This window comes from Zonotrichia leucophrys, chromosome 19 (assembly GCF_028769735.1).
Source record: "Zonotrichia leucophrys gambelii isolate GWCS_2022_RI chromosome 19, RI_Zleu_2.0, whole genome shotgun sequence".
Lineage (NCBI taxonomy): Eukaryota > Metazoa > Chordata > Aves > Passeriformes > Passerellidae > Zonotrichia > Zonotrichia leucophrys.
Genome location: NC_088188.1, coordinates 7668253 through 7694141, shown reverse-complemented (window position 1 = coordinate 7694141; position 25889 = coordinate 7668253). Strand labels below are relative to the sequence as shown.

General features: G+C 51.1%; 1 protein-coding gene across 1 annotated transcript; it reads right to left on the bottom strand.

Moving 5' to 3' along the window:
* Positions 1 to 205: 205 nt before the first annotated feature.
* Positions 206 to 25651, bottom strand: CPD (carboxypeptidase D). Its single transcript, XM_064729059.1, has 21 exons — positions 24929 to 25651; positions 22634 to 22881; positions 16017 to 16159; positions 15149 to 15318; positions 14253 to 14620; positions 13324 to 13515; positions 12323 to 12490; positions 11222 to 11331; positions 10701 to 10803; positions 10127 to 10269; positions 9435 to 9604; positions 8547 to 8858; positions 7203 to 7398; positions 6840 to 6975; positions 5988 to 6137; positions 5490 to 5585; positions 5333 to 5397; positions 5050 to 5181; positions 4550 to 4735; positions 4161 to 4260; positions 206 to 3130 (listed from the first exon to the last, which is right to left on the bottom strand). Exons 1-21 carry the CDS (start codon positions 25612 to 25614, stop codon positions 2904 to 2906), a joined length of 4101 nt encoding a protein of 1366 aa, XP_064585129.1. The 5' UTR covers positions 25615 to 25651; the 3' UTR covers positions 206 to 2903.
* Between the last annotated feature and the right edge of the window lie 238 nt (positions 25652 to 25889).

Below are 25889 nucleotides of genomic sequence, written 5' to 3'. Positions count from 1 at the left end.
CTCCAGCCCCGACCGCGATCCTCATTCCAATCTCCCTCCTCCAGCCCCGATCCCAGTTCCGCTCCCCCACCCACGACCCCGGCCGCGATCCCCATCCCAATCCCGTTCCTCCAGCCCCTATCCCCACCAAAATCCTGCTCCTCCAGCCCCGATCCCCATCCCAATCCCGCCCCCCCGTTGTAAAGGAAGAACGAGAGAACGCACGTGGACATCAAAATAGTTTTATACAGATTATTGATCTCGGAATACAGGTAAAAAACAGGCGGCGGCGGCCGAGGGCAGAGCCAGGCCCAGCCCCGCGCCGCCCCCTCCCCTCCCGCTGCCCGGAACGGCGATTCAAGTCCCTTTGAAAATTACATTTATTTATCTGAAGGCACAAGTGCACGGAGCCACAGCGACAGGGACGGTGCCCGCGGGGACCGGCTCCTCTCGGCCCGGGGCACGGCTGCATGGACGGACAGACGGACGGACCGAGGGCACGGGAGCCGCTCCTGCCTTCCCGAAGCGCCCGGGAACAGCCCCAGGGCCGGCCAAGCTCCAAACGCGGATCTGGAGCCAGAGCCAGGCACCTCCCTCGGTCCTGCTGCGTAGAAAAGTCTCACACGTTTGCAAAATATCTCAAATCCACTCACCTTAAATATACACAACTATATCCCACAGCTAATTCTGAATGCATTCTGAGGGAAAGGGCCAGTTCCTAACAGGACTTATTGCTACAGGGACAAAGCAGGGCCAGCTCTGTCCATTTCCTGCTGCCAGAGCAAAGAAAGCCCAAACACAGCCCCAAGAGCCATTTGCAAACTCGACTTTAAATAAAACCTACTGTGTCTCTGGTTAAAGGAGAAACAGCTCAGAGATGAGGCAGGATTAATGCTACTGTGTGCTGGTGTCCTGCAGCCCATTTCAGGTGGAAAAGGGACAAAAAAGGACCAAACCCCATTCCTTGCTCAGCACAGAGATGTTCATGGCTCCTGCACAAGGCAACCAGAGCAGTCCTGTCACAGCAGATGTGGGACAGGAGCAGGGGAGTGCTCAGCATCATCATCTCCCTGTTCCCAGAACACCTCCCCAGCCACACCTTGTGTTCCCTGCAATGGAATTCCCTGTGGAACAGGGAATGAGGTGCACTGCTATCTCAGGGTTCTCTCTGTCCCTGCCCAGAACCAGATGAGATGATGACACAGCACAGCTGCAGCCACGTGGCTCTGGAAGGGCATTTCCACAGGTAGGGGACAAGAACAGCTTCTGCCCCAGGTGACACAGCCCAGGGGACTGCAGTGGGGCTGTTCCCCCAGAGGAGATCAGTCAGAGCCCTGCAGAGCCTGCAGACCCCATTAGAGTTTTGGGTGCAACCCCTCCACCCACAGACACCACGTGCAGGTTTCACCCATGGACAGCCCCAGAGCAGCTCAGGGCAAACTCAAGGCCTAAGGCTCCTGTATCTCAGAAACCAGGTCAGTGGGGCAAGAATTAAAAAAGAAAATGAGCAAGAAAGTAAGTGCCTATCTAACCCCAGCCTTCTGCTTCTGCAGAAAACACAGGAACATCAGAGATACAGAAAGGCTTTGGAAATCAAACATTTCAACCATTCTTTTTTTCTGGACACCTCTTCTATTCCCCACAAATCCCACGTGTGTGTTGGGGATGTGTGCTGCAGCTCCTCTTTCCAAGCTCCTGCTACACAAGAGGATTTGGCTGCTTTTCCCTTCTCCCTCTGCACAGTTCAGCCCTTCCTCACTCCCTGCACCACAGCTGCAGCCACACACACAGATGGAGCTCCTGCTCCACACTCCAGGAGCAGGACAGAGCCAAGCCAGCAGAAAATCTGCTGCCTGCCATCACCAGAGCCTGGTGATTAGGTGGACAGTAGCAAATGGTGCAGGTTTTCTTCAGAATTTAGCACCAAAGTTGGGCCATGGATACTCCCATGACCTCTCCCTGCTGCTGCAGTAATGCTCAAATATAAAGCAGTGGTCAGATTTCACTGTTTCCTCCTGAATAGTGGTGGATTTGAGCAAAATTGATCAGGTTTTCTACAGATCAGTGAATCAATTTGCTTAGAACAACCTTCCAGCTGCTCTCTCAGGCACTGAGCTATTGGAAGATGAACATGAGACCCCAAAGCCAAGCCTATGACACAAACAAAACACAACCAGGGTGATGGGGATAAAGTTTCTTTGCTCCCCAGAAGTGAGGAACAGCAGCATGGCAGAGCTGGCAGGCAGGGGAGCTCTGTCAGGGCTCACTGGAGCTCTGACTCTCTCCAGCTCACATCAAGAGCAATGTCATCTCCCCCAGCCTTCAGGAGGGGGAAAGTAGTGACACATTAGAGGTGCTCCACAACCACTGCAGGCCACAGCAACCCATGGTGGGAAAAGCTCCAAGAGAACAGCTGAGAATCAAAGGATTTTTTGTTTTTTGGGGCTTTTTCTGAGGGCTGCTCTGCAGAATGTAGAGTCACGTGAAGGACCTGGGCTCCCCCAAGCATGTAGTGGAAAACATGAAATCAAAACAGGTAGAGAGATCTTTTTTGGAGTGTTATGACCACGACCCTGTGCAGGTCTTGGGGCACTTCCCCACCATCTGCTCCCTGTGCTGAGATGTTGGGGAAATGCCAAGAGCTCTGCTGGCCGCCCTATTAAAGCTGCCTTTCAAACCACATCATACAAACCTCCAGATCTTGACCCAAAAATGTAACAAACCACATCCCTACCTCAGAAACAGCCTCCAACACCCACTGAGTGCCTGCACATAGGAACAGAGCAAACAGAGGGAAGCTGGCAGCTGCCACCCACCCCTCTGGAGGACACATCCTGAAGCTAACATTTCAAAACTGACCCACAGGGATCGCCCCCCACCACCAGGTCCGGTCCATGGGAACCTCCTCTCCTGCCCTGGAGGTGTCAGTGTTTGCTGGAGTACAGTGTTTCTTCCTCAGTGTCTGTTTCATCCTGGAACTCGTGGCTCAGGAGGGATTTCTTGGAGCCAGTGGACATCATGCGGATCTCGTCCTCGTAGTCGTCGTGGTGCTGCCGGAGGCGGTGGAAGCCATCCTTGTGCCTGTTGGACTTGATGGAGCACACACACCAGATGATGCAGGCTGTGAGCACCAGGGCAGACATGCTGGCACCTGCCAGAGAGAGGACACCAAAGTTAATGCCACCTTCCCCCTTCCTGTAGCATTCACATTCTCTGATAAATTCCTTTGCCCAGGGTTTTTCTCCTGAGAAGCTGAAAGGCAGCAAGAGAGGCCTCAGAGAAAAGGAAAACAATTCTTATCTCATTTGCTTCTCCTGTGTTGTGCTCATGTAAAATGTGTTTAGAAATTATTTACCCAAAGGTGATTGCCTGATTAGATTCCAGTGTGAGTTGTTTTAACTCATTGGCCAATTATGGCCAAGCTGTGTCTAGAAAAAGTCACGAGTTTCATTATTATCTTTTTAGCATTCAGTATCTTTTCTGTATTCTTTATATAGTATTCTTTAATATAATACAGTTTAATAAAGTAATAAATTAGCCTTCAGAGAACATGGAGTCAGATGCATCATTCCTGCCTTCATCAGGGCTCTTTAATTACAATACCAGGCCAGAGGCTCCCAGGCTGGCCAGCATCTCTCCTCCCTCCTGCAGTCACAACCACTTCCTTCACTTCATTGTGACCCTGCTCCTTCCTCCTAGGCCATGGAGGACAGGAGAGCTGCTCCCAGAACAGGACACACTCCATTTTCTCTGTTTGACATCTAGGAGATTATCACCAAGCTGCACTACAGACCTCTGGGTCTAAACTCCCACACACCTCTCCCCAGCAGCTGCCACCTTGAGAAAATAAAATAATCTCTTCATGCTTACCTGATGTCACCTAAAAAAGCCTTGAAGAAGCAAGATCTCCTATGCACACAAGCTCTCCCTATTCCAGAGATCTCAAAGTACATTTTGGACCCTCCAAATCCCTGCAAAACATTTTATTTCCTCCCTCCCTCCTACCAAGCAGAACCAAGGGCTGTTTGATGAGTTTGCAAGGACAAGAGTGTGTTCAGAAGGGAAAGCAGGAGATGGCTTAAGCCTGCAGGCTGCTTTCCCAGTTCAGTGGAGAGTCTCTGTCAGCATGAGCTGGTACAGAAAGCAAAGCTCCAAGCTTTGATAAAAAAATGTCACTGTACCTGCCACAGTTATAACCAGCTCTCTTGGCAGCCCAAAAATCCTGTTTTCTGTGTCAAACACAATGAACACAGAGCTGGGTGCATCATCACGTACAAAGACCTGCAGAAAGACATGAGAGGTAAGATCATCATTGGGGATCCAGACAAGAGAGACATTTGTCATCTGCCTGGTCCTGCCCTGATCAAAGTGCCATGCAAAGAAAAGGCACTCCCAAAACCACCCTGCTGTGCTGGAAAGTCATTCTCCATCCATTCTGTCAAGGCAGAAAACAGCTCCTGATGGCACCTAATCAGCAGCTAAACACAGGCACAGCCAGGCAGAGCCCAAACAGGGAAGATTTTATGTGACAGGGAATGGGGAAACATCTCCAACATGAACATTCACATACCTTGACATGTTTCTGTTGGTACCCACTGGCTGTTGCATCAATGCTGTGAAAACCTGGAGCCAGGAGCACGTGGAAATAGCCACCTTCCTTAGTGTACACCCTCAGGCCTTCATTCAGAACAATGGCAGCTTTAGCAATTGCCCTGCCACTCTTGTCTTGGACAATGCCATGCACTCCCTTGTGGACCTGAAACAAAGCATTTCAAACACTTCACATTCAGATCCAAGCTTACAGTGCTTTTGTAACTAAAATGAGATCTCTAAAATACAGCCCAGTCACCATCCCCAACCCTCACAATAAATAACAGCGCAAGGCAACAGCACAGATGTTTAAATCTTGTGCCCTGGTCACTTGCTGCCTTCCTCACACAGCCTAAGCCATGAACATCTGTAATTACACAGCACCAACCAAACCACAAACTCCCCATGCTGTTCTCTTCCTTTCCCCCTCCCCACCACTTCAGTCCCTGCCAGAATTTCCTCCCACAGCCTGCAGCTCACCTCCACAAGCATGCTAAGGAGAGATTTCCTGTGGTCTGCCCACAGGCTAGGAAGCTGTCCAGCACTGGGGAAGTAGCAGCAGCCGGTATAAACAGTGATCTCAGGACACTGACCAAACGTCACGCTGAAATCCTGCACAAAACAAAACCACAGTTACAAGGAAAGAGGTAACAAAAAAAGCTTTGCAAAGTGCAGCTAGAGGGGGAGAAGCTTTGCCCAGACATCAGGACAAACATGCTCTTTTATTAGCAGAGATGAGAAGCCCTGTGCCATGCAGCAGTACCTTCATACTTCCCAGGTGACTGTGCCACTCTGAGCCACGGATCACTCCACCAGGAATATTCTCATCTATAAGAGCAAAACCACAGCTGTCAGCCAGAGCCTGCCCAGCAGAGTCTGCCACAAGCTGACAGGGGGTTAAAGGATTCAGCCAAACATACCTGACTTATTTGGACAGCCTGGCTGGCCCAAATGCATCACTGGGTGGTTGTTTGCATACACAGATGCCAAATGCTTTAGTGTTTCTTTGTTCTCCACTGCAACAGGAAAAGAGAGACTTTGAGCATGCAACTCTCGTTCCCTGCATGGGGAATATTCCCATTTTAACCCCATGATCCTGTACTAAACAGAGACACAATGTTTCAGGAGCATTCCTATTATCCCTAACAATAAGGGGCAGTATCAAAAGCAGGTTTTATACTAGTTCTGGCAAAGGAAAAGTTGAAATACTGCTGTAGGCATAGAAATTGTAAATGTTCTGATCCCTAGCTGAACCCTGTGAGGTTTTATAGATTTACTTACAGACTGTCAACTGCACACACAAAGGGCTGAACACAAAGGAGGCTACAGAACACCACGAGCACAAAAAGCCCTTACAGCACGTGGTCACATGAACCTCTGCAGAGCCAGCCTGAGGGGAACCAGGCAGTTGGTCACACCTGACTGTGTTGGCTTGTCATAGGGGTAAGTGACAAGCAGAGATCCTCCATCCAGAGCAACGGAGAGGCTGAAATCATGCTTCAGGATCAAGTTCTCCACGATGGCTTTAGTCTCAGGCTCCCGCGCCGCCGAGTACCGGGTGTAATTGCCTATAAATCAGAATAACAAATAGAAAAAGGAACTAAGAACAGTTTCCTCTGCTGTTTGAGAAGCCAGAAGTACATCCTTTATGTCAGAAATTAGGTCTGCTGCAGGTATGAAAAGGCCTTTGTTAGATCTCTGCAGATGAAGTGACCAATCAAGTAAAGCACCCAGCCTACTCTATGCATGGGGGGATTCATCTGCAAAGCTAAACAAACATGCAGCACCACAAATTCCCCAAGCTATTTTCCTTTGTGTTGCAGAAGGTATTTCATGTGTGTTTGCTCACAACAATGTCACACAATTGACATTTTCTTAAGGAAGGAGTTAGGATGATCCCAGCCAAACCTGAGCAGAGAACATTTCCTGCTCAGGAAGGGTGGGCTGATACAGTGCTATGGATACAGTTACATGGAAACCAGAAAAACATGGAAAAAGGAGACTCTTTCTGGGCAGCATGAACAGAGGGCATTTTTTCAGAGATGAAAGAAATCCATTAAGAGTAAGAATACATCAGGTATTATCTGACCTCTCCTATTCCTAAATAACTCTGCTTTGTCTCTTGCACATAAGAGACTGCAAATTGCTGTCTGTAAAGAAGATCCAAGCTCTGGAAGCCTCCCAGCAGCTGTGCTGGCTGGAGCACTGCCTTGTTTACAGGCAGACCCTGTAACCCAAGGACTCCAGCCAGCCATGGGGCAGTTATTTACTTGTGAAATCTGTGTCCAGATCTCTGCCATGAGCGTTGGTCTGGCCGATCTTGGAGGTGCAGCCTCTCTCCTGCGCGATCTCACGCCCGTCGGGGTTCAGGGAAGGCACAATCACAATCCGGGTCCGGTCTATCAGCTGAGCAAAAGGAGAAACAGCACAAAGTGTAATTAGGAGCGTTCATTTCCCTGCATCTTAAGCTAGGAGTTGCAGTTTGAGCTTCTCATCCTATGGATTACACACCTCCCCATTACACAGAGAACCACCACAAGCCCCACACAAAGGCAGGAGTCTCCCCCAGTGAGCACTGTCATCTCAGGCTAGAGCTGGAAGGCTCCAAGGATGTTTTTGAATTGGCCTCTCACCTTTGTGATAGCATCATTCTTCTTGTAGTTCATGCAAAGAAATTCTGCCAGTGTCAGGAGCAGCTCTGTCCCAACGGGAGCGTTCCCGTGAATCCCAGCAACAAAGCGGATCTTGGGCTCCTCAGGCTCGGACTCGTTGGGCTTGTTGGAGATTTCAAGGGACCAGATCTGGCGGAACTCCACACTCTGCCCCAAGCTGCCAAGAGATGGGAAATGGGAGTGTCAGCTCAGCAAGAGAGCTGCAGCTCCAGCCTGACCCCATGGAGAAATCCTAGTGTGGAAAGGAAGTGCTGCCAGCCTCCAGCGGGAGGCCACAAAAGCAAGAGAAATACAACCAGATCAGGGGGGCAGATTTGCAGCAGCACTGAACAGAATTCACCCTGAACATCAGTTTGAGCACCAGCATCTGGGTAAGGGTGTATCCAGGTTCAGATGCACACAATATCCAATGCTCCATACATCTCCATACAGCCTATGAGATCATGATAAATGTGGAACTGCTGGATCCTCTGTGCTGCCAGTGGTGGGTTTTGTTCTGTTTCTTTTTTCCCTTCAGAGCAGGACACATTTGGACATCAAACTAATTTACAAAGCAGGACAAAAGAGGCCTGTTCCCAGTAATGCAGGAGCTGTTGCTACAGCCATGCTGCTAAGTTGGCAAACTGAGTGCAGGGAAAGCAGGGAACAGGCTCAGGGCTGATGCAACTGCAGGGACAATAGAGGCTACAGATCAGCAAAGCAGCCTTGGCACCAGCAGGGACAGCACATGAGCACATTGTGCCTGGTTACAACAAGCAAATGAGGCCCTGGGACAAAGGGATTTGTGCTTTCTAAAGCTGACAGAGGGTGAGCGTTACAGGTCACAAAGGAAAGCAGAGGATGGCAGCAGCTGGTCTTCTGCAGGAGGGCACAGACCTTGGCCCAGGGCAAACTCACACAAAAGTGTCTTGCACTAGTGAAATAAAATCTGGAGGCAGACAATGAAAAAAAGGCCATCTGAGATTTGTAAGTCAAAGCTGGTCATTTTTGCTGGGGACTCTGCAGCAGGGTGGATGTCAGAAAGGATTTAAAGAACAGACAAAATAGTAAGGAACAAAAATCTGGGATATCAGTGCTGGGAATATCACCAGTCCCAAGCATCCCTGGGGAACTAAGTCAGGGAACAGCACATGGATGCACCTGTGAGGCCCTGCAGCCATTGCTCTGCTACCATGTCCTTACACATGGGGCTCCCCCCTCCTCAGAGAGCACAGGGAAGGGAGGGGTGAGCCCCCCATCTCAGCACTGTGCTCATGACTAACAACTCCCCAACATCCCCAGCCCAGGCTGCTGCTCTGTGTTCACCTGGTGAGGTTTGTGATGTGGGGGTAGTTGAGGTAGAGGCCCCGGAGGAACTCGGAGAGGTCCTTGTAGGGCCGGTATCTGTAGGGAGTCACATCCCTGGAGGAGGTGAGCAGGAGCCGCTCCAGACCATTCTCAGCAGAGAGATCCTTGATCAGGGTCTCAAACTCCTTCTCGTTGGGGTTGCTGGTGTCTGGAGTGTTCAAGACCAGCCCTTTCCCCTCTTCCACTTTGCTGTCTGTCCGTGAAAGGGTGAAGTTGACCTGCACCCCACCTTTGCTGTCAACTTCCACCACCTTACTGAGTGGATCATACCTGCCCAGGGAAGAGAAGGCACAAGAAAACATCAGGCATTTGAAACCTTGGACAACAAGCCAGTCCTGTTCCTGACTACACACCCACATGGGATTGCTACTGCTTCCCTGCCCACAGTGAGAGGCACAGAAATGAGGAGCAAGAACAGCTCAAAGGGATGTGGGAATGGCAGGAGGACAGGGAACAACTCAGACCCCAACATGGCATTGAGCTGCTTTTGGCTCAGGTGTTCAGGGTTACATGGCAGACTGGCAAGACAACAAGTCAGGCTGCTTTAACACAGAATTTTGGCAGCACTGAAGTGATCAAGTCACTTCTGTGGGCAGCTGCCTGGAAAGGGATTCCCCCCAAAGACACCAAGTTATCCACTCCTAACAAGGGAGGATTGGGATTGTTGCCCAGTGCCAGGTGAGCAGTCTGACACCACAGGAATCTCACACTGCTATCTCTGCACAGGCCAGGGGGCAGGAGGAACACCCATGCCTACGTGTGCTGTAGGCAGGCAGAGGTGCTGGAATACTCCTGAGTGGGAAGTCAGTCATGCAGCAGTTTGCTCCTCCTCTGGGGCTTGCTCACCCTCGGGCAGACGCTGTGATTTTGTACGTCCCTGGGACCAGCAGGCGCCAGAAGTCTCCATCCTTGTAGGTGGTCACGGGGTGGTTGATGTCAGCCACGCTGATGGTGGCGTTGAGGATGCCCCTCTTGTCCACAGCATCCAGCACAAAGCCCCAGACACCCTGGTGAACCTGCACAAAGGAGCTCTGCTGAGTGCCAGCCCCAGCTCTGCCTCCCATCCCTCACATTTTCAGCATTCCCAGAGGAGCCAGATGTTCCAAAAGGGCTCAGGTTGGACTGGCCAGCAGCTGGTGTGGACAAGGATCACCTGATGAGTACAATGAGCAATTGTTTGGCTCAGGGTATCAGCATGGCACTCTCTGCTCCACACCTTTGTTTGCACACCCCAGGTGTGCAGCACCAGCCCCACTTAGATAGGAATAGAATATGAGGGACCTTCCAGCCTCAGGAAACTCAAGGTAGTGCTACATAAAAAGCCCCCACTTGCATCATGTGGATGCTATTCCCATACAGATTTTTAGTATGTTGAGAAGAGAGAGTAGTTAAGATAGGTTCTGATGGGGGTGATTTCTGTAGAGCAGGTAGCCAGGCTGGCCAGGAAGCAGCCAGGAGAGCTGGCCAGATCACCCTGTTCATTCTGACTTGTCTAAAGCAAACCCAGAGGGAGCTGGCCTGAGGTCAGGGCACCTCACCTGCTTGATGAACTGCAGCAGTGAGCGCCGGTTCTGTGCCCAGTACTTGGGCAGCTCCTCAGCCTTGGGGTATTTCACACAGCCCAGCTCAATGGTCACTTCAAAGCAGTTTGTATGTAAGTAATTCCAGTCTTGCATCCCACCTACAACAAGAATGCAAAAGCTTTGACTTCTGAAGTACCACAGCTCAAAAAAAAAAAAATCAGATATCAGAGAAAGATGAAGCACAGACTTGAAGGGAAAAGGCTTTTACACAGGGCAGGATTCAAGCTTCAAAGGGATGCCAAAAGAGCAGACAAATAACCTTCCTTCTTGTAAATACCTTTCATGCTAATAAAGTGCTGTAAAATTTTATGAAGCTGTTTTGCTAATAGGCAGAGAAACTACACTATAAATTCCTTCCCCTGAGAATAACTTTATTAGGGTACATTATTTAGGAGGTTATAAAAGAAACCTGAGTCCCATTAATCTGAGCTGACCAGTGCAGAGTTCTTGACTGAGCAGACTAAATTATTTAAGCTGCACATGCATTAAGTTGAAGACAAACAGTGAGGAGATTTCAGGTGTGCTTTACCTGGAACATTGTACCACTGAGCCCCATTTGTGATGCCATGTGGGAAGTACTCAGTGGGGTACATATCCTTACAAGGGCTTCCTTGGTACATCTTTGCATTTTCCTATAAAACAAGATGCAACATTAGAAGGTGAGCCTGCACTCCACAGCCACAGGCACTCTTGTTGTACCCTTAGTCACACATTCAGGGTTACCAAACACAGATGTGTGTCTATCACTGCAGCACTGGCTGCTCCCACACCCAATCCCAGCCCAGATATCCTTGCTCTCTCCTCCCAGCCCATGAGCAGCATTTTCCACCACCCTTTAAAGAGCTTGCACAGAGCTCTCCTCCCTCAGTGCCTGCAGACAGAGCAAGCTGGGCATCACTCATGGAATGGGAGCCTCCTGTAGGATCCTCCCTCACCCACAGTGCCTGCACCCACCTCCATCAGCTGCTCAGGAGGCTCCCTGGGAGCTGGAAAGGAGTTTCCCAGAAGTCAACCCAGCAGGATGTGCCCGTTTTCCTGTTAGAGCTTTACCTTGGAGTAGGCAAGTGCCAGCTTCTGGAACACAGCATCATCTGGGGATTTACTATATATGGCTATTCCTTGTTCATCATCATCGAAGGGGTAATTAACCACCAGGGAACCTGCAGGCAAAGCAAGCTTTGGCTCATACTTGGGTGCTTGCCCAGTGATCCCTTAGCATAACAGTGGAAATTTTTCTTCAGCAAGTGCCAAGCCTTCTGTTTCTCAAGACTTGGCATTAAACAAAGCATTAAGCCCAGTGGATAGCAGAGACAGAAGCACAGGAAGAGATAACACCACACCTAGTCAGGAAGGAGAACCAAAGCCACAACAACATCAAAGCTTTGGCTCTTACATGAAGCAGGGCTGAACACAACCATATAATAATTGCTTTCACAGAAAAGTGGAAGCAAGGGGAAGAATTTCCCAGAACATGCATGGTGCTTTTGACCCAAATGATGCAGTTTTTCAGCTTTCTGGAGTTTATTGCTGAAGGTTTCCCCAAGGAAGCTGTACTAATAGCACCACAAAACCCCAGACACCACTGCAGCTGGAGACCTGCCAGCCCCCTCACACCCACACATGACACTTCTGCTCTACAAACCAAACACAATGGCAACAAAACATCCACCTGCAAGTTACCACAGCTACAAGCCAGCAGACAAACTGTCTAGGGAGTAAACTATAATACACAGAGATTTAATTTAGAACACTACAAAAGGATAATTTAATTACTGCAAATTTCATAGTTCCGCCATGCGATTCAAGGCAGGGAACCTTCAGGAACTGCATTCACTCCATAAATGCTGCAAAGCCCTTAACAGCCACAGCTCTATATCCCTTTCCCAGACCATCTGCTGAGCAATTGCTGACAAGAAAGTCCATCCCCATCTCCCAGATGCTCCCTTCAGAGAAGTGGTTAGGATCTTCCCAGCAGCCACCTCAACTCCCTACAAACATGTCTGGGGACACAATTTTCACCCTCTGTTTCCTGTTTCTGCTCCATCTTGCAGCATGAGAGCTCCCCAGTGCACACCTAGAACACCCTGGAGACCTCCCTGCAACTCCCACAGAGCCCAGCTCAGAGGAAGGAGCTTGGTTTGGATGTGGTACCTCCGTGCAGATTTGCTGAGAGCACAAAGGGGTAAGACTGGAGCCAGGCCATGACAGCACGAGTTTCTGGCTGGGGAGGGTCTGTCACATGGAAAAACTGGTCTGGAAAGTTCCTGTTCAGGTCATAGTTGTTGCTGTTGTTTCTGCCAACGGTGCCTCCTTTGTCTCCTGAAAATGAAACACAAGTTCAAGCCCTGTGAAGAGGTGTCAACCTCTTATTACAGAGTTTACAAGTAGTTGTTGGTGAAGAGAGCAGAGAGCACAGCAGTGCTGGCCCCCTGCACCCAGGCCCTGCCCAGCAAGTGGCCTGCTCTGTGCAGCAATGCCTGGGGGCCCTTCCAGAGGGTGTTTGCTCAGGCTCTCAGGGCAGCCAGACCAGCAGCAAGGCACTGAACCATGAACAATCTCTGCAGCCGGATGTCACGACCACAGAAACCTCAGAGCTCACCTTCTCAAACCAGCCAGACAAGTTCTTTGTTAAACCCAAGCAGAGCTCTGCTTCCAGAATGTGATTCTGGAAAGGCTGTTCTGCCAATCTGCAAGAGCCACGCAGCTCTAAGACTTCCCTGAAGGATGTTTTTGCCAGTTTCAACCTCATGGTGAAAGTCTGTGTTATCCTTGGACAAGGGCTCTGCAGACAGCCTGGCTCCCACACTGCATTTACTAAGAGAATGGACCAGAGCAGAGCAAGCAAGAGCTGTGTCAAAGAAATGTCTTTTTTTAAAAAAAGCCCTGGATTTGCCACAAACCATCAGGGGACCCAAACAGGGGCAGCTCACAGAACAGCTGAAGTATAAGAGCTCTCCCCAACAGCTTCCAGCATCCATCAATCAGGATCCACCCACTCATCCCACAGCACACACCAATTCCCTTCCCAGCCTCCCTGTGTGGAGAGCACTCCTGCTCCAAGCAAGGCTTCCAGATTTCCCAGGGACTCCATGAACCCAAAGGCTTGTTCTGAAAGCTAGGAACCCCACAGATTTTGGCACAGACAGCAGTACCTTCCTGGGACTTCTCATAGCCATCAGGGTTCATGGATGGCATGATGTGGATCCGTGTGCTCTGCACCAAGTCAGTCACCTCAGGATCTGTGCCAAAGTTCTTGCAGAGGTACTCGATGAGGTTCAGGAGAAGCTCTCGCCCCACAACTTCATTCCCGTGCATGTTACCGATGTACTTGAACTCTGGCTCACCTGCAGACACATGGTTACACCACAGAAACAATTATAGCCACTATGTTACAGCTTGGAGCCACCTCACCACCCTGAGCATTGCTCTTGCAAGCTTAGCTGGAGGGCATTTACCTAAAACTCACATTTCTGCTCCCACAACCCCAAAAAGAACAATGTCTCATGGAAGTCTTTGTCCTTCTTCCCCAGAGCTCCATGATCAGAAAAGATGTCCCCAGCCATGCTCTAACACCCCTGCACTCACACTTTAATAAAGGATACCAAAAGGAGCAGCTCAGTCTCTCAGGAGAGGCGCCAGCTCTGCCTCTCCCAAGGGTCACTTGCACTTGTGCCACAGACATCTATTATGAAAAATCCTTTCCTTAGGAGTTTTCCTCCTGAGAAGCTGAGAGGCCTCAGGAACAAAATGCAAACAATGATTATCTGCTGCTGTGGAATGCAACAGGTGGATCTGTAATTGGTCTCATAGAGTTGTTTCTAATTAATGGCCAGTCAAAGTGACCTGGCTCGGACAGAGAGCCTGAGACACAAGCCTTTGTTATCATTCCTTTTTTTTCTATTCTTAGCTAGCCTTCTGATGAAATCCTTTCTTCTATTCTTTTAGTATAGTTTTAACGTAACATATATCATAAAATAATAAATCAAGCCTTCTGAAACATGGAGTCAGATCCTCGTCTCTTCCCTCATCCTAAAACCCCATCACACACTTGTGCCTTGCTCAGGAGGATTTCCCACATCACCTGCTTCGTGGACACCAGGGTTGTCAGAGATCTCCATGACGTAGAGCTCCCTGAGCTCCACGGACTTGCCCACGGAGTAGAGGCGGGTGATGCCCGGGTACTCGTTGGCGTAGCGCCGCAGGAAGATCTCCATGTCTGAGAAGTGGTGGTGCCTGAAGTCCACGGGCTGGATGGGCTCGTGGGCAGGGGTTGGGTTTGGGGCCTCAGCCTGCACAGGGGTGGGGGTGATGGCAGTGACAGGGGCAGGAGCTGCTGTCAGCTGGGTGACGTTAGGAGCTGGTGGCATCGCAGTGGGCTGCAAGGAGAAGTTCACTTCTGCTGCATCTCCCTCCTTCACCTCGATGTTCTCTTTGGTCACTGGTGTGTAGCTGTGGAATAAACAACTGGTTTCAGCAAGGAGGCTCTGCAGAGCAGAGGCCAAAACTCCCTGCTTTCCCTCCAGCCTGATCCCCGCAGCCCAAATGCACTGGGATGTTAATGACAGAGAGTCACAGGGACTCACCCTCTGCCACCAAACCCAGCTCCACTGCTGTCCTTGCAAGAGTCCACAGGCTCAGCAGGGAAAAAGCCCCAGGTCTATCTCAGAAGGCAAGTTACACATCCACACCCAGGCTTGGGACAACACAAACTCCTGTTGGGGTAACCCTACTCCACTTCCCTTTGCACAGAAGTTGCAATTTGATACAAGCAGTCAAACAGAAGTTGACAGGAATTCTGTGCACTCAACAGCACCCTGCTGCAGGAGCAAACGCAGCTGCAGCTCTGAGCTGGAACCATTTACTGCTGCAGCTTCCAGCCAAGCCCCTTATATACATAGGGTGTTTTGGGGGAGGGAAATCAAGAGAAGAAATAGGAGCAGTTGGCAGTGTGGGCACAGGCTGCCACAGAGACATTACCCCATCACAAAAGCAGTCACGTTGTAGGTCCCAGGCACCAGCAGCCGGTGGTAATCACCAAACCTCCCTGCTGTGATGTTGTGAGCAATACCAGCAACAGCAATGGTGGCATTTTCCAGGCCAGCTCCTGTGACTGCATCCCTCACAAAGCCCTTCACACCAATGTGCACCTGAGGAAAACAATGACAGGGCCTGGCTGAAGACAGGCAACATCAGGGGAATCTGAAAGAGAATGTCCTAAAGCAGCAATACCCCCTCACCCTTCCCCAAATGCAGCAGAGCAGGGCAGCTGCTCAGGACTCAATGCTCAGCCAGACAGGAATTCCAGCATGGACTGGGAAGGCAGCAGGATCTCAGAATTCACCCTCCCTAACAAACTCTAATTCATCAACATTGGGAAACTGCAATATGAACACAGCAGGGTTACAGGCCAAATTCAGCTGCCTCTGATCCCTCTGATCTGTCACCTACTCAACTCATACATACAGCATCTGGAGACAGCCTGGCAGAGGGCTCTGCAAGCCAGGCTCTGAGCAGTGTGGATGCTTGTGAACATCACTGGAGATTCATGGCACTGAGACCAGCCAGGACTTTGCATGACTTATGGAGACCTGCACCAATCAGTCCCTCTAATGCTGCACCCCACAAGAGCAAAGCTCTGTCATTGTGGGGCATGTGGGAGCTGTGGCAGAGCCACAGAGAAACACAGCAGCTTTGTAGCCACTGACCTCCAAACAAAGCTGCAGCACCTGTGTTACCTCACACAGCAAACAAAGCCATGAGGGCACCTGAACATGGAGCTCCCAGCCCAGGATGGGCTGCACAGGTTTCACAGCTGCCACCCCACACCCAGCCCAGCCCTCACTACCTTCTCAATGAAAGCCAGGAGAGACTCCCTGTTGTTCTCCCACTCCTTTGGAAGCTCAGAGGTCGGTGGGTATTTGCAGCAGGACAGCTCCAATGTGATCTCAAAGCAGTTGGCCCACACGTAGTTGTAATCCTGCATCCCACCTGAGGAAAGGAGGCAGAGATGTCCCAAGAGCAATGCACACACGTCCCACCTCAGGATGCTCTTTCTCCTTGTCCTTCAGCCCCACACAGCACCTCCCCAGGATGCTGCCCCTGCTCCAGAGTGAGCAGCCTAAGGAGAAAAGTCAGGTCACATTATGATGACACCCTGTGCTGTAACTGGAACACTGGGCCATTCAAATCAGCCACAGGCAGCTCAAAGTGACAGTCCTTTTGTCCCACTGCTCCACCAGCTGAACTCATCAGCACAGCTCTTGGGAATTCACACAGGTTCATTTTACATTTCCAGACATGACAAACCCCGTGTGCCAGGGCAGGCACACCAGATTCTGAGCATCCCAGCTGCCAAGTCCTTCCCTGAGCATTCTAAGCTACCTCAGGATTTGTGAGGTCTGCCTGCAAGAGAGGTTACTTCACTCAAAATGAGTTTGAGGCCTTTGATAGAAAAGAATAGCAGACTATCAACTTGGGAGCTGGCAGCTCAAATCTGCACACTGGAATCAGTTTCAAGGCCAACTGTTCTCCCAAAAGCCTCTTAGCAAAACCACAAGTCTGTGAAACAGGTGTCAGAATCACCCTGCTAAACCCCCCCACAAGACAGCAGCCAGATGACCACATGAAAGGATTGCTCCCACCACCCAACCAGGCAGTTGTGTCAGTAAGAAAGACACCACACTGTTTACTGCATGCTGACAAACTCTTCTGGCTTACACAAACTTATTTGGTTATAACACAGACAGATTGGTGGCTCACAGCCTTGGCCACCACTTCTTAGACAGCTCCAACCCAACCTGTTCAGCAGCACCTGCAGCCTCCACACCAACAGAGAGACTCCTACAAGGGTCACCTGGACACAGAGGCCCACAGGCTCTTCTGCATGAGCTGAGGGAGTTGAAGTGACCCTCAGAAGTCCCTCTCTCAGAGAACAGCAATGCATTTTCTGCACAGAAGGCAGATGTCAAGTCCAGGAGAAAGAAAGCAGAGAGCTGTGGCAGATTTGCAGAGCCCCAGCAGGAAGGTCTGTTAGAAATGCAGATTTTGTGCACCCATCCTTTGCTTGGCCCACTGAAACACTGCATCAGTGCTCTGCCAATAGACCTCATTTCCTTAGAGCAGTTTCCTAATCATCCACAAGCCCCTTGAAGTGAGGGGCCCTCCATGGCACTGGCCAATCAACCAGCCAGAAAGGATCAATATCCTGATGCAAATGCACTGCCTGGCACTGGCAGGGGCTGTGTTAATGCCTGGGCAGGAACAGCTGAAAACCAGCAGCACCTGACCAAGCAGAGGAGGTTTCTAGCAGAGGTGTTGGCCCAGAAGGTCACAGTCCACAGCCCTGAATTCAACAGCCCCACTGCAGCTGGGTAAAGCAGGACTAACACCATAAAGTAGGATTTAGAACAGGCCCCTGGGCAGATGTGTGGGATGGGACCACAAAGATGTCCCAGTTCCTTTCAGTTCTCCTGGGAGTGTGCAGCTAAGGGAACATGGAGCTTTTATTGTAACAAACCAAATGTCCCTCGCAGCCAGAAGAGCACTGCAGCTTGTGCTGACATCAAAACAGGAAAGAGACTTTCCTGTCCAGCACAGGGGGTCACAACGTGCTGGAGGACTTTCTAACTCTCAGACTCAGTTCAAGGGGTTAGAGAAACAAGGGCTGTGGGTCTGATCCACCCTCAGCTTCATTCAGCTCCTGTAAGCAGGCTCAGAGCAGGCAGGCACAGCAGGCTGCTCTCTCACCAGTAAACACCACGCCGAGCCAAATGATTTGCCAGCCCATAACCATCTGCTCCTAGCAGGACGTTAATGCACTTGAAAACACCCAAAAACGTAAACCAGAGCCATTATGAAACATATTTAGTGCTTCATCTGCCATTCAAGCAAATTTAGGACAGATGCTCACCCATAATAGAGCAGCAACGGACAAAATTAGAGCTTGCTACATCAGTTCTGGTAAAACTGTCTCTTGGAGAAAGTAGTACACTGCATTCTTGAAAATTTGGATTGTATCCACTGCACATATTTGGCCTTCACACAGCTCTGTTGCAGAGCAGGACAGTTATTTTTACAGCATGTGGAATTACGTATTTTCCCACATACCATCTGCACAGCCTCCCCTGACTATGCAGAGACCCAGAGGGGTAAAGAGAGCTCTGTACTCAGCCTGCCATGAGCAGGGCACTGCATTCATGGAGCAGAGCAGAAAATACACACCTGAGGGGAAAAAACTGCCAGGCTATCGTGCTTCTACTCTGTTTGCGTAATGTCTGGGATAACCCCTTGGATTTACTTCAGCATTTTAACCACGGGGTGTCTTTTAGCCCACACTGTGAAAAGTTTCAGCCTCCCCATGAAGCACCACTGCCCTTTTTACCAGTGAGCAGCTTAGTGGCACAGCAAGTCAGCCCCTGGCTGGCAGCAGATCACAGAAATGCTCAGAACAAACCTCTCCCCTGCTCTGACCCACTCCCTGAGCATCAGGGCTGCGCTTCAGGCAGGGATCCCAGGCTCCAGCAGCACAAACACTGCAGAGCTCACGCTGACAGGGGGGCCTCTGCTCCCTGCCAAGCTCAAACCAGCAGAATGCAGCTCTCCAGAGTCAAGCCTGAGGATCCAGATACCATAAATACTCCACGTGCCAGGAGAAGCCTGCCAGGCCAGCCAAGAAGGGCTCTATTTTCAAACTGCACTATGCAGAAAACTGATTCCAGCTCTCACTGGAACAGACACCAGCAGATCAGGAACCTGCAGCTAAGTTAAAGCAGGGAAACAATGATGTCTGCTCTGCAGAGAGAGCAGATGGCACCAAGCAAGCTGGAGACATGACTCAATACATGGCACAAGTTGCTGACTCTGCTCAGAACTGATTTTCTCATAGCATGGGACTGAGTGAGCACCAGCAGCAGCACCAAGCAGGCAGAAGAAAGTTCTGGTCCATTAGTCTGCAATCATTAAACTCAGAGGAGGTGAGGTTTGGGCCTCCAACTGCAGCAGCTGCATGACCCAGAGCAGATTCTCCCCAGGAGCTGCACCAGCACAGCCCTGCCCAGCAGCTCATGACAGGTGTGAAAAGAGGCCTTCAGACATTCACCCCACCAAGCCAATACTTCTCTCTAGAAGAAAACTAACTGCAGCAAGACTTTCATGAAAATACAAGCACATAAGTGCAGCAAATTGTGCAGAAAGACATGGCTGAGAGCTTCTGCAAGAGCTCACTCAGTGTGAGTGCCCTCTGCCATGCCCAGGAAACAGAGGCCACTACAGTGATGCCACACTGTTCTCAGCAGTTGTTTTAACTGCACTGAGCTGGATGCCCCCAAAAGCTGGTTGGAAGCTCAGTGTGGCTGGTAACCACAATCAAAACAACCCAGTAAGCACACAGGTAACCAAAACCCACTTTCAGCCTGAGAAGTGCCTCTCAGTAGACACCAGAAACACCTCAAACACCTGGACATCAGAGGGACAAACCAGCAAGAAAATGTATTTTAGGAAGGGACTACATGTAAAAACAAACCTTCCAAGGCTGCCCACAAAATATGCTCAATGCTGAATTTAGTTTCTGATCTGGATCTCTGAACAACACAAAGGCAAAGCACATCCTGCCCACAGCTCAGAGTGGTTTCTCAACTGCTCTCCATACTCCAGCCCAACTCTGCATGTATTCCCTTGATCTGAACCAGCCACTTGGTAGTTAAAACCCTCAGAGGTTAAAAAGGAAGAGAAAGAGCATGCAAGAGATAGCCTCCAAAAGCATCCCAGTCACCAATGTGCTTATCTACAGCAGCTGGAATGCAGGAGCCAAATTCAGCTGTCTGGCAGAGATCCATCTTCCTCTGTGCACACTTGACCTCAGCAATTACTCCCATGGTTTGTACTTGCCACCTCGGTCTGACACATGTAAGAGGCTGTTTGCAAACTCAAATGGAAGTTAATGGAGCCTGGCACCAGCATAAAACTGAGCTGGTAACTGTGGGACAATGAATCCCGTGGCAGTTTGCTCTCCAGCATGTTTGATTTCACATGATAAAATGTGGCAGGAAAATTTCCACCTGTTGAAACACTGTGTTCCCATTTCTTTGTTTTTCCTGGCTTTGGTTCACTTGGAGCCTGCAGGAATCTCTCCTGGCACAACCTGATCAGGAGGCCTTGAGCAGGTGCCCTGCACAGCTCACAGAACCAGGAGCTCTGGTTATCCACCTCCAGAGCTCAGCTCAGGGACTGGGGTTTCCCCAGCCTCACTTCACCACACATTTCAATGCTGCAATCCCTGGGAAAGGCCTCCTGATCCAAGCACGAGCCTCTGCAGTCCTTGGCACAGAGCTCAGCAACTCAGATGACTCAAAACAGCCTCTGATGGTTTTGGTGCTTCTGTCACAGCACTTACAACTGACTCCCCTCTGCCTGCTCTGTGTCCACTACTAAAAATAAACATTAAAACCTACAGCCCCAAAGGGGTGAACTGACACAACATCAAATTACATGCATGGTATTGGTCAGCTCACCCATGCTCTCCCTAGGTTACATGTTACATGAATCCCTTGGCTCTGGGGGAACTCTGCTGTCAGCCTGAGCAATGTTCCACTCTCAGAGTGCAGTCAGTGCATCCTCCCTGCAATCTCTGCCCCTGAGTGCCCTGCAGCCATCAGTGCTGAGCCCCAGCCTGTGGTTTGTCACAGAGACAGGGTTTATTTCTGCAGAGGCTGGGTGCTGGAGGCTATTGGATAGATGTAAATCACAGTGACAGCAGCACAGAGCAATCTGGTCTGCAGTTCACACCTTTTATTTCCTGTGAAAAGAAAATGATACCAATTCTCTGTACTGATGGCAAAGCAAAGGCAGCCTGCAAGGTTCACACATCAGTGCCACAGCCACCAACCAGCCTCAGAGCCAAACAGGAGGATGAAAAACTCATCCCTGCAGTGAAAAATGCAGCTCTTTGGGGTCAGGAGAACACAGACCCAAAGCTCTGGAATAACTTTGCTTTGAGAGCACACCCACCCCACTTCATTACGAGGACAGAGCTGCAGCAAAGAAACTTCCCATCCAAGGTGTTTGCCCAGAACAGCCACCACAACAAGGCAGCCCAGATCATCCAGGATATCCTGTTCCCTCACAAGCCAAGTCACCAGATTACACAAACTTTCCTCCTGCTGGACTTCTCACAGCAGCAGAATGAACCTTGAGCCTGCAAACAGCAGGGTAGAGGGAAGGAGACAGCTGGTAGAGAAAGAGATCAAACCACATCTTATTTGAACACAACATCTTATTTGCCCAGTGAAACCCTGGGGGATGACTCAACCACTGCTAAAATTCAAGCCTTCCTCTTCCAGCTGAGATGATGTGTTCAGGCCCTGTAATGGATCCCTCTCCAGCCTCCCCAGGCAAGCTGGATGCAGAATTAACACAGGACTCTGCTGCAAAGCCATGTTCCAGAAACACACTGTCTTACCAGAAATCATTAAGCTGCAAGCTCTGAAGGATAAACAGCATTGCCTGTCACTGCCTGCTCAGCACTTCTGCCATCATCCCTCAGCCACAGCAGAAGGGAAAAAACCAGAGCAGCACAGCAACACAACTTCTGAGATCATTTCTGCAACTTTTTTGCTGTGTTCTCACCACAGAAGTTCCTGCCCTGTCTGTACAACATCCACCAAGGAGCCGCAGCAATGGGGTAACCTGGGAGCTCTCTCTTCCATGAGAGCTCCTCCTCACATGAATTATTATTTAAATTTTCAACCAAACCAACACACACAGAGCAACTGTGTGGCTGAGCCAGGCCTGTAACCTCCACCTGCACAGCAGAGTGGTGGCACCAGGAGGTCATTTGCTCCTGTTCAGCTCATTTCCATGGGCAGCTGCACCATGGAGGGATCAGGAGCTCTCCTAGAGGCCCCTGCAGGGCAAATCTCAGATCCCTTCTAGATCTCCCACACAGGTCATGCAGGCTGTCACCTCCCACACAGGTCTACGAGCAGAGCAGCCCATGGAAAAGCTGCCAAGAACTCCTTGGTTAGCTCAAAACACATCTAAATTTCACACAGTTTTACAGCAGGTTATTCTAGAATCACAAAATTACAAGCTCAGAGGTTAAAAGAGCTCACAGAACATTGGTATTGGTTTAATACCGTTAGGAATCATTTCCTCTTTCCTGTATCAAAATTTAGCAACTGTCAAGAGACCTACAAGAATTCATTTGGCACATGAAGCCTCCCACGTGCAGGACAACTCTCCACTACATAATAGGGTCAGAAAGAACCCTTCAGTTTGCTGTGATCTCTTCCCTACAAACACCTCCCAGGCTGTTACTCATCAGCTGGTGTTCCCACAATGCCACCTCTCTCCATTTCAAGCTGCTAGAACACATTCAAAGCCAAAAATATCACTTAACCCCCAGTGCTTTCCTCTGTGATAATCACCACTGGTGTGGATGGGAGCTCTGAGGTGAGCACAGCTTACCTTCCACGTCATACCACTGGGCACCATTTGTGATGCCATCTGGGAAGGTCTCTCCCTCCTCTCCAGGGCAGTTGGGTTTGCCAGTTCTCATGATGGGGTGGTGTGAAGCATAAGCTTTTGCCAGATATTTGAAGACTTCATCATCAGCTGATTTACTGTAAACTCCTGTGAGCCTGTGCGTGGGTGAGTCATCGTAGGGGTAGCTTGCCACCACAGAGCCCCCGTGGAGATTGCCAGAGAGCAGAAACCTGGGGTTGGGGAGGAAAGGGAAGGGACAAAAAGTCAGACTGGAAATATTGCAACAGGAAGTTGGCTACAGCCACCCAACCAGTTATTCTGCTGCTTCCCCACCTAAATCACACTCTCTGGAGCCCCCAAAGTCTGGTTTGGATTAATGAGGCAAAATGCACACACTGGGAGTGGAATCAGTTCTGAACAGGTTTTTTTCTGCAGCCTAAGGCCAAGGCCCCAGACTTGGCGACAGACACAGCAATGCACTCTTGTCAAGCTCTGAGGACACCTGGTATGTGCAGCAGAATTAACTCACAAATAAAATCTGGATGTGAAACAGAGTTGCTAAAACCTCAAGTCATAAAACATAACAGGGCATGGCCCACATTTCCCTTCTGTCTGATCACAGGCTGCACAAGCATTTCAGTGAATCCCAAAGGTAATTTTCTCTGTTCTTCTCTTCCCACCAAACACAGCACTGAGGGAAAAAGCTCCCCTGTGCATTTGCTCAAATGGGATTTGGTTTCCAAGCAGAGGTAATGTGACCAATACCTCCACCTTGCTTAAAATAGTGCACACAAATTGCATTACACCCACTATCTCCCTTTTTAATCAAACAGTTCTGTTTACCCATTCATTTTTCTATCAGCAGTTATGTTAGCCTAACAATTACACCAGTATTAGCTGGTGCTGCCAGGCAGAGGGACACACAAAGCACCATGTTCTTCCTGTTGCACCCTGGCTGAGACTGATAGCAAATATAGGTGGGAGAGCAAATCCCACCTCACACACTAAGAGAAAAAAATAAAAAAAGTTCAAGGAGTTTCCAAAATTATATAAAGAATGCACATGAGTTTCCCCAGTAGCTAATTTTGTGCTGAACCAACTCTGGAGGGATTTTAGTGCAAAGTGCTGCACCAGAGCTGTCCTAAAGGATTCTCAGGACAAGAGTTACTTCTGAAGTTTCTGCAATTCCTCTGCAGCACCATCCCCATGGGCACTGCCATCCACCAAGGGTTAATGAAAATCATTTGTTGACATAAATCTTGTTTCCTAAACATGAGCAAACACTGCGGGATGCTGAATGCTTTTTGTGCTGGTTGGAGTGCACTGTCATCCCCCTCTTCACCTCTTTCTATCCCTACTTTGGGAAGAGGGCCACAGTTTGCTGCAGCACATTGCTGCTTTCTCTGCACAATTTCCCACAGTTGGCTGCATTGACCTTTGTAGTCTGGACCTTACAGAGCTCCCTGAAGAACACATGGCAAGTGAAGGATCAGTGCCCAGCTTGGCCACTGCATTTTCTGGGGCTGCCTCAGATCCCCACACCAGAGCTGGGCTTTAAAGGCACCATCTCCTCTCCTGGGCTGCTGCACTCCAGGTACAGCAGCTTCCCCCTGGGCTACCCCTTAGACTGAGGAGAGACCAAGGGGTCAGCAGGGATGCTTGAGGCTCAGTGCTTCAACTGAACTCCTGGGGAAGGTGGCTGTAGAAACAGGGCCTGTCTTTGGCAATGCTGCTGCACAGAGCATTATTGCTAAATCCAGGGAATCTCCCATGCAACACAAAGATGAGGGGAAGAAGCCCTGTCCAACACAATTTGTTAACATGGTCATACATAGATGCTTAACCCCAAATATTTCCAGCATCCCACAGCTTGTGGAGTAAGCATTATCGGCCCTAAGAGCAAGACCCACTGACAAGCTCACAACGAAGCAGGTGAGAAGTTTCCAGCCACAAACTCGGCGAGATGGGAGACCTGCAGATGGCCATGGAGGCCGGAACACCTGGGTGTGTGTGCAGGGCACACGGGCTGTGCCCCGCGGGGCTGCACAAAACCTGGGGCCACCAAATGCTCCCCCAGTGCAGGATGGTCCTGGCTGCTGGGAGGCAGGCTGGGGATAAACAGGGGGATAAACAGGTGGGGAAATTACTTCTCCTTTTCTCCCCAGGCTTTGCTGGGAAGCACCGGGAAGGGCTGGAAGCTGGAAGACACCGTCGGGGAGTGAATCCGAGGGGAAACGGGCACAGGGGACGGGGCAGAGGGGGCCGGGCAGCGCTCACCTGTTGCGGCGCATCCAGTCGATGAGCGCCTTCACCTCGGGCACGGGCTCCAGGTTGGGCTCGGCGTCCCCGAACTGGTCGGGGAAGCTGCGGTTGAGGTCGCGGCCGCGGCTGTTCTCCCGCCCGCTCTCGGCGCCGCCGCCGCGGCAATCGCCCTCCCGGGCGCGCTCGAAGCCGTCGGGGTTGAGGCTGGGCAGCAGGTACAGGTCGGTGGTGTTGAGCAGGCGGACGATGCGCTCGTCGCCGCCGGCCCAGCCCAGCACCAGCTCCCAGGCCAGGCGCAGCAGCAGCGGCCGTGCCAGCGGCTCGTCCCCGTGCATGTTCCCCACGAGCTTCACCTGCGGCCGCCCGGGCAGGGCCGCGCCGCCGGCCGGCTCGTCGGGCCGCTCGGGGCCCAGCCCGGCCGTGAGGCGCAGCACCCACAGCGGCCGCTTCTCCACCGACTGCCCGATGCTGAAGAGCCGCACCAGGCCCGGCGGGGCCGTGGCCTCCAGCGCCCGCAGCGCCTCGCCCAGCTCGGCCGAGTGCAGGTACCGCAGCGCCTCGCCGGGCGCCGCCGCCGCCGCCTCCGCTTTCTTAATGTGGGGGGAGCGGGCCGGGCTCTGCAGCGAGGGCGGCAGCAGCAGCGCCCAGAGGAGCGGCAGCAGCCGCGGCATCGCCCGCAGCCCCCGCGCCACGCTCGCCATGGCCCCGCGCACGCCCCGGTCCCGCGGCGCCGCTCCGGGTTCGGGCCGAGGGGGGCGGTGGCGCTGCCCCGGGGGGCGGGACCTATCCCCGTGTTCACCAATCAGCGGCAGCTACGGGGGAGGAGCCGTCTGGGCGGGGCGGTGAGGGACCAATGAGAGGCGGTACGGGCGTTACGTCACGGGGTGGGTGTTACCGTGCTCTGCGGCGCCCCCTGCGGGCCCCGGGCCGGCCCCGGTGCGGGGCTCAGCGGGAGCGGAGCGGGGTCACTCGGGCT

Bases quoted from the DNA above. Each gene is read 5' to 3' on its own strand.
- CPD (XM_064729059.1), bottom strand. From the start codon at position 25,614: ATGGCGAGCGTGGCGCGGGGGCTGCGGGCGATGCCGCGGCTGCTGCCG. The intron at 12,491-13,323 runs GTACTGCTGTCT...TTTCATTTTCAG, and splicing joins CTATGAGAAGTCCCAGGAAG to GAGACAAAGGAGGCACCGTT. The intron at 9,605-10,126 runs GTGAGGTGCCCT...TCCTTTGTGCAG, and splicing joins TGCTGCAGTTCATCAAGCAG to GTTCACCAGGGTGTCTGGGG.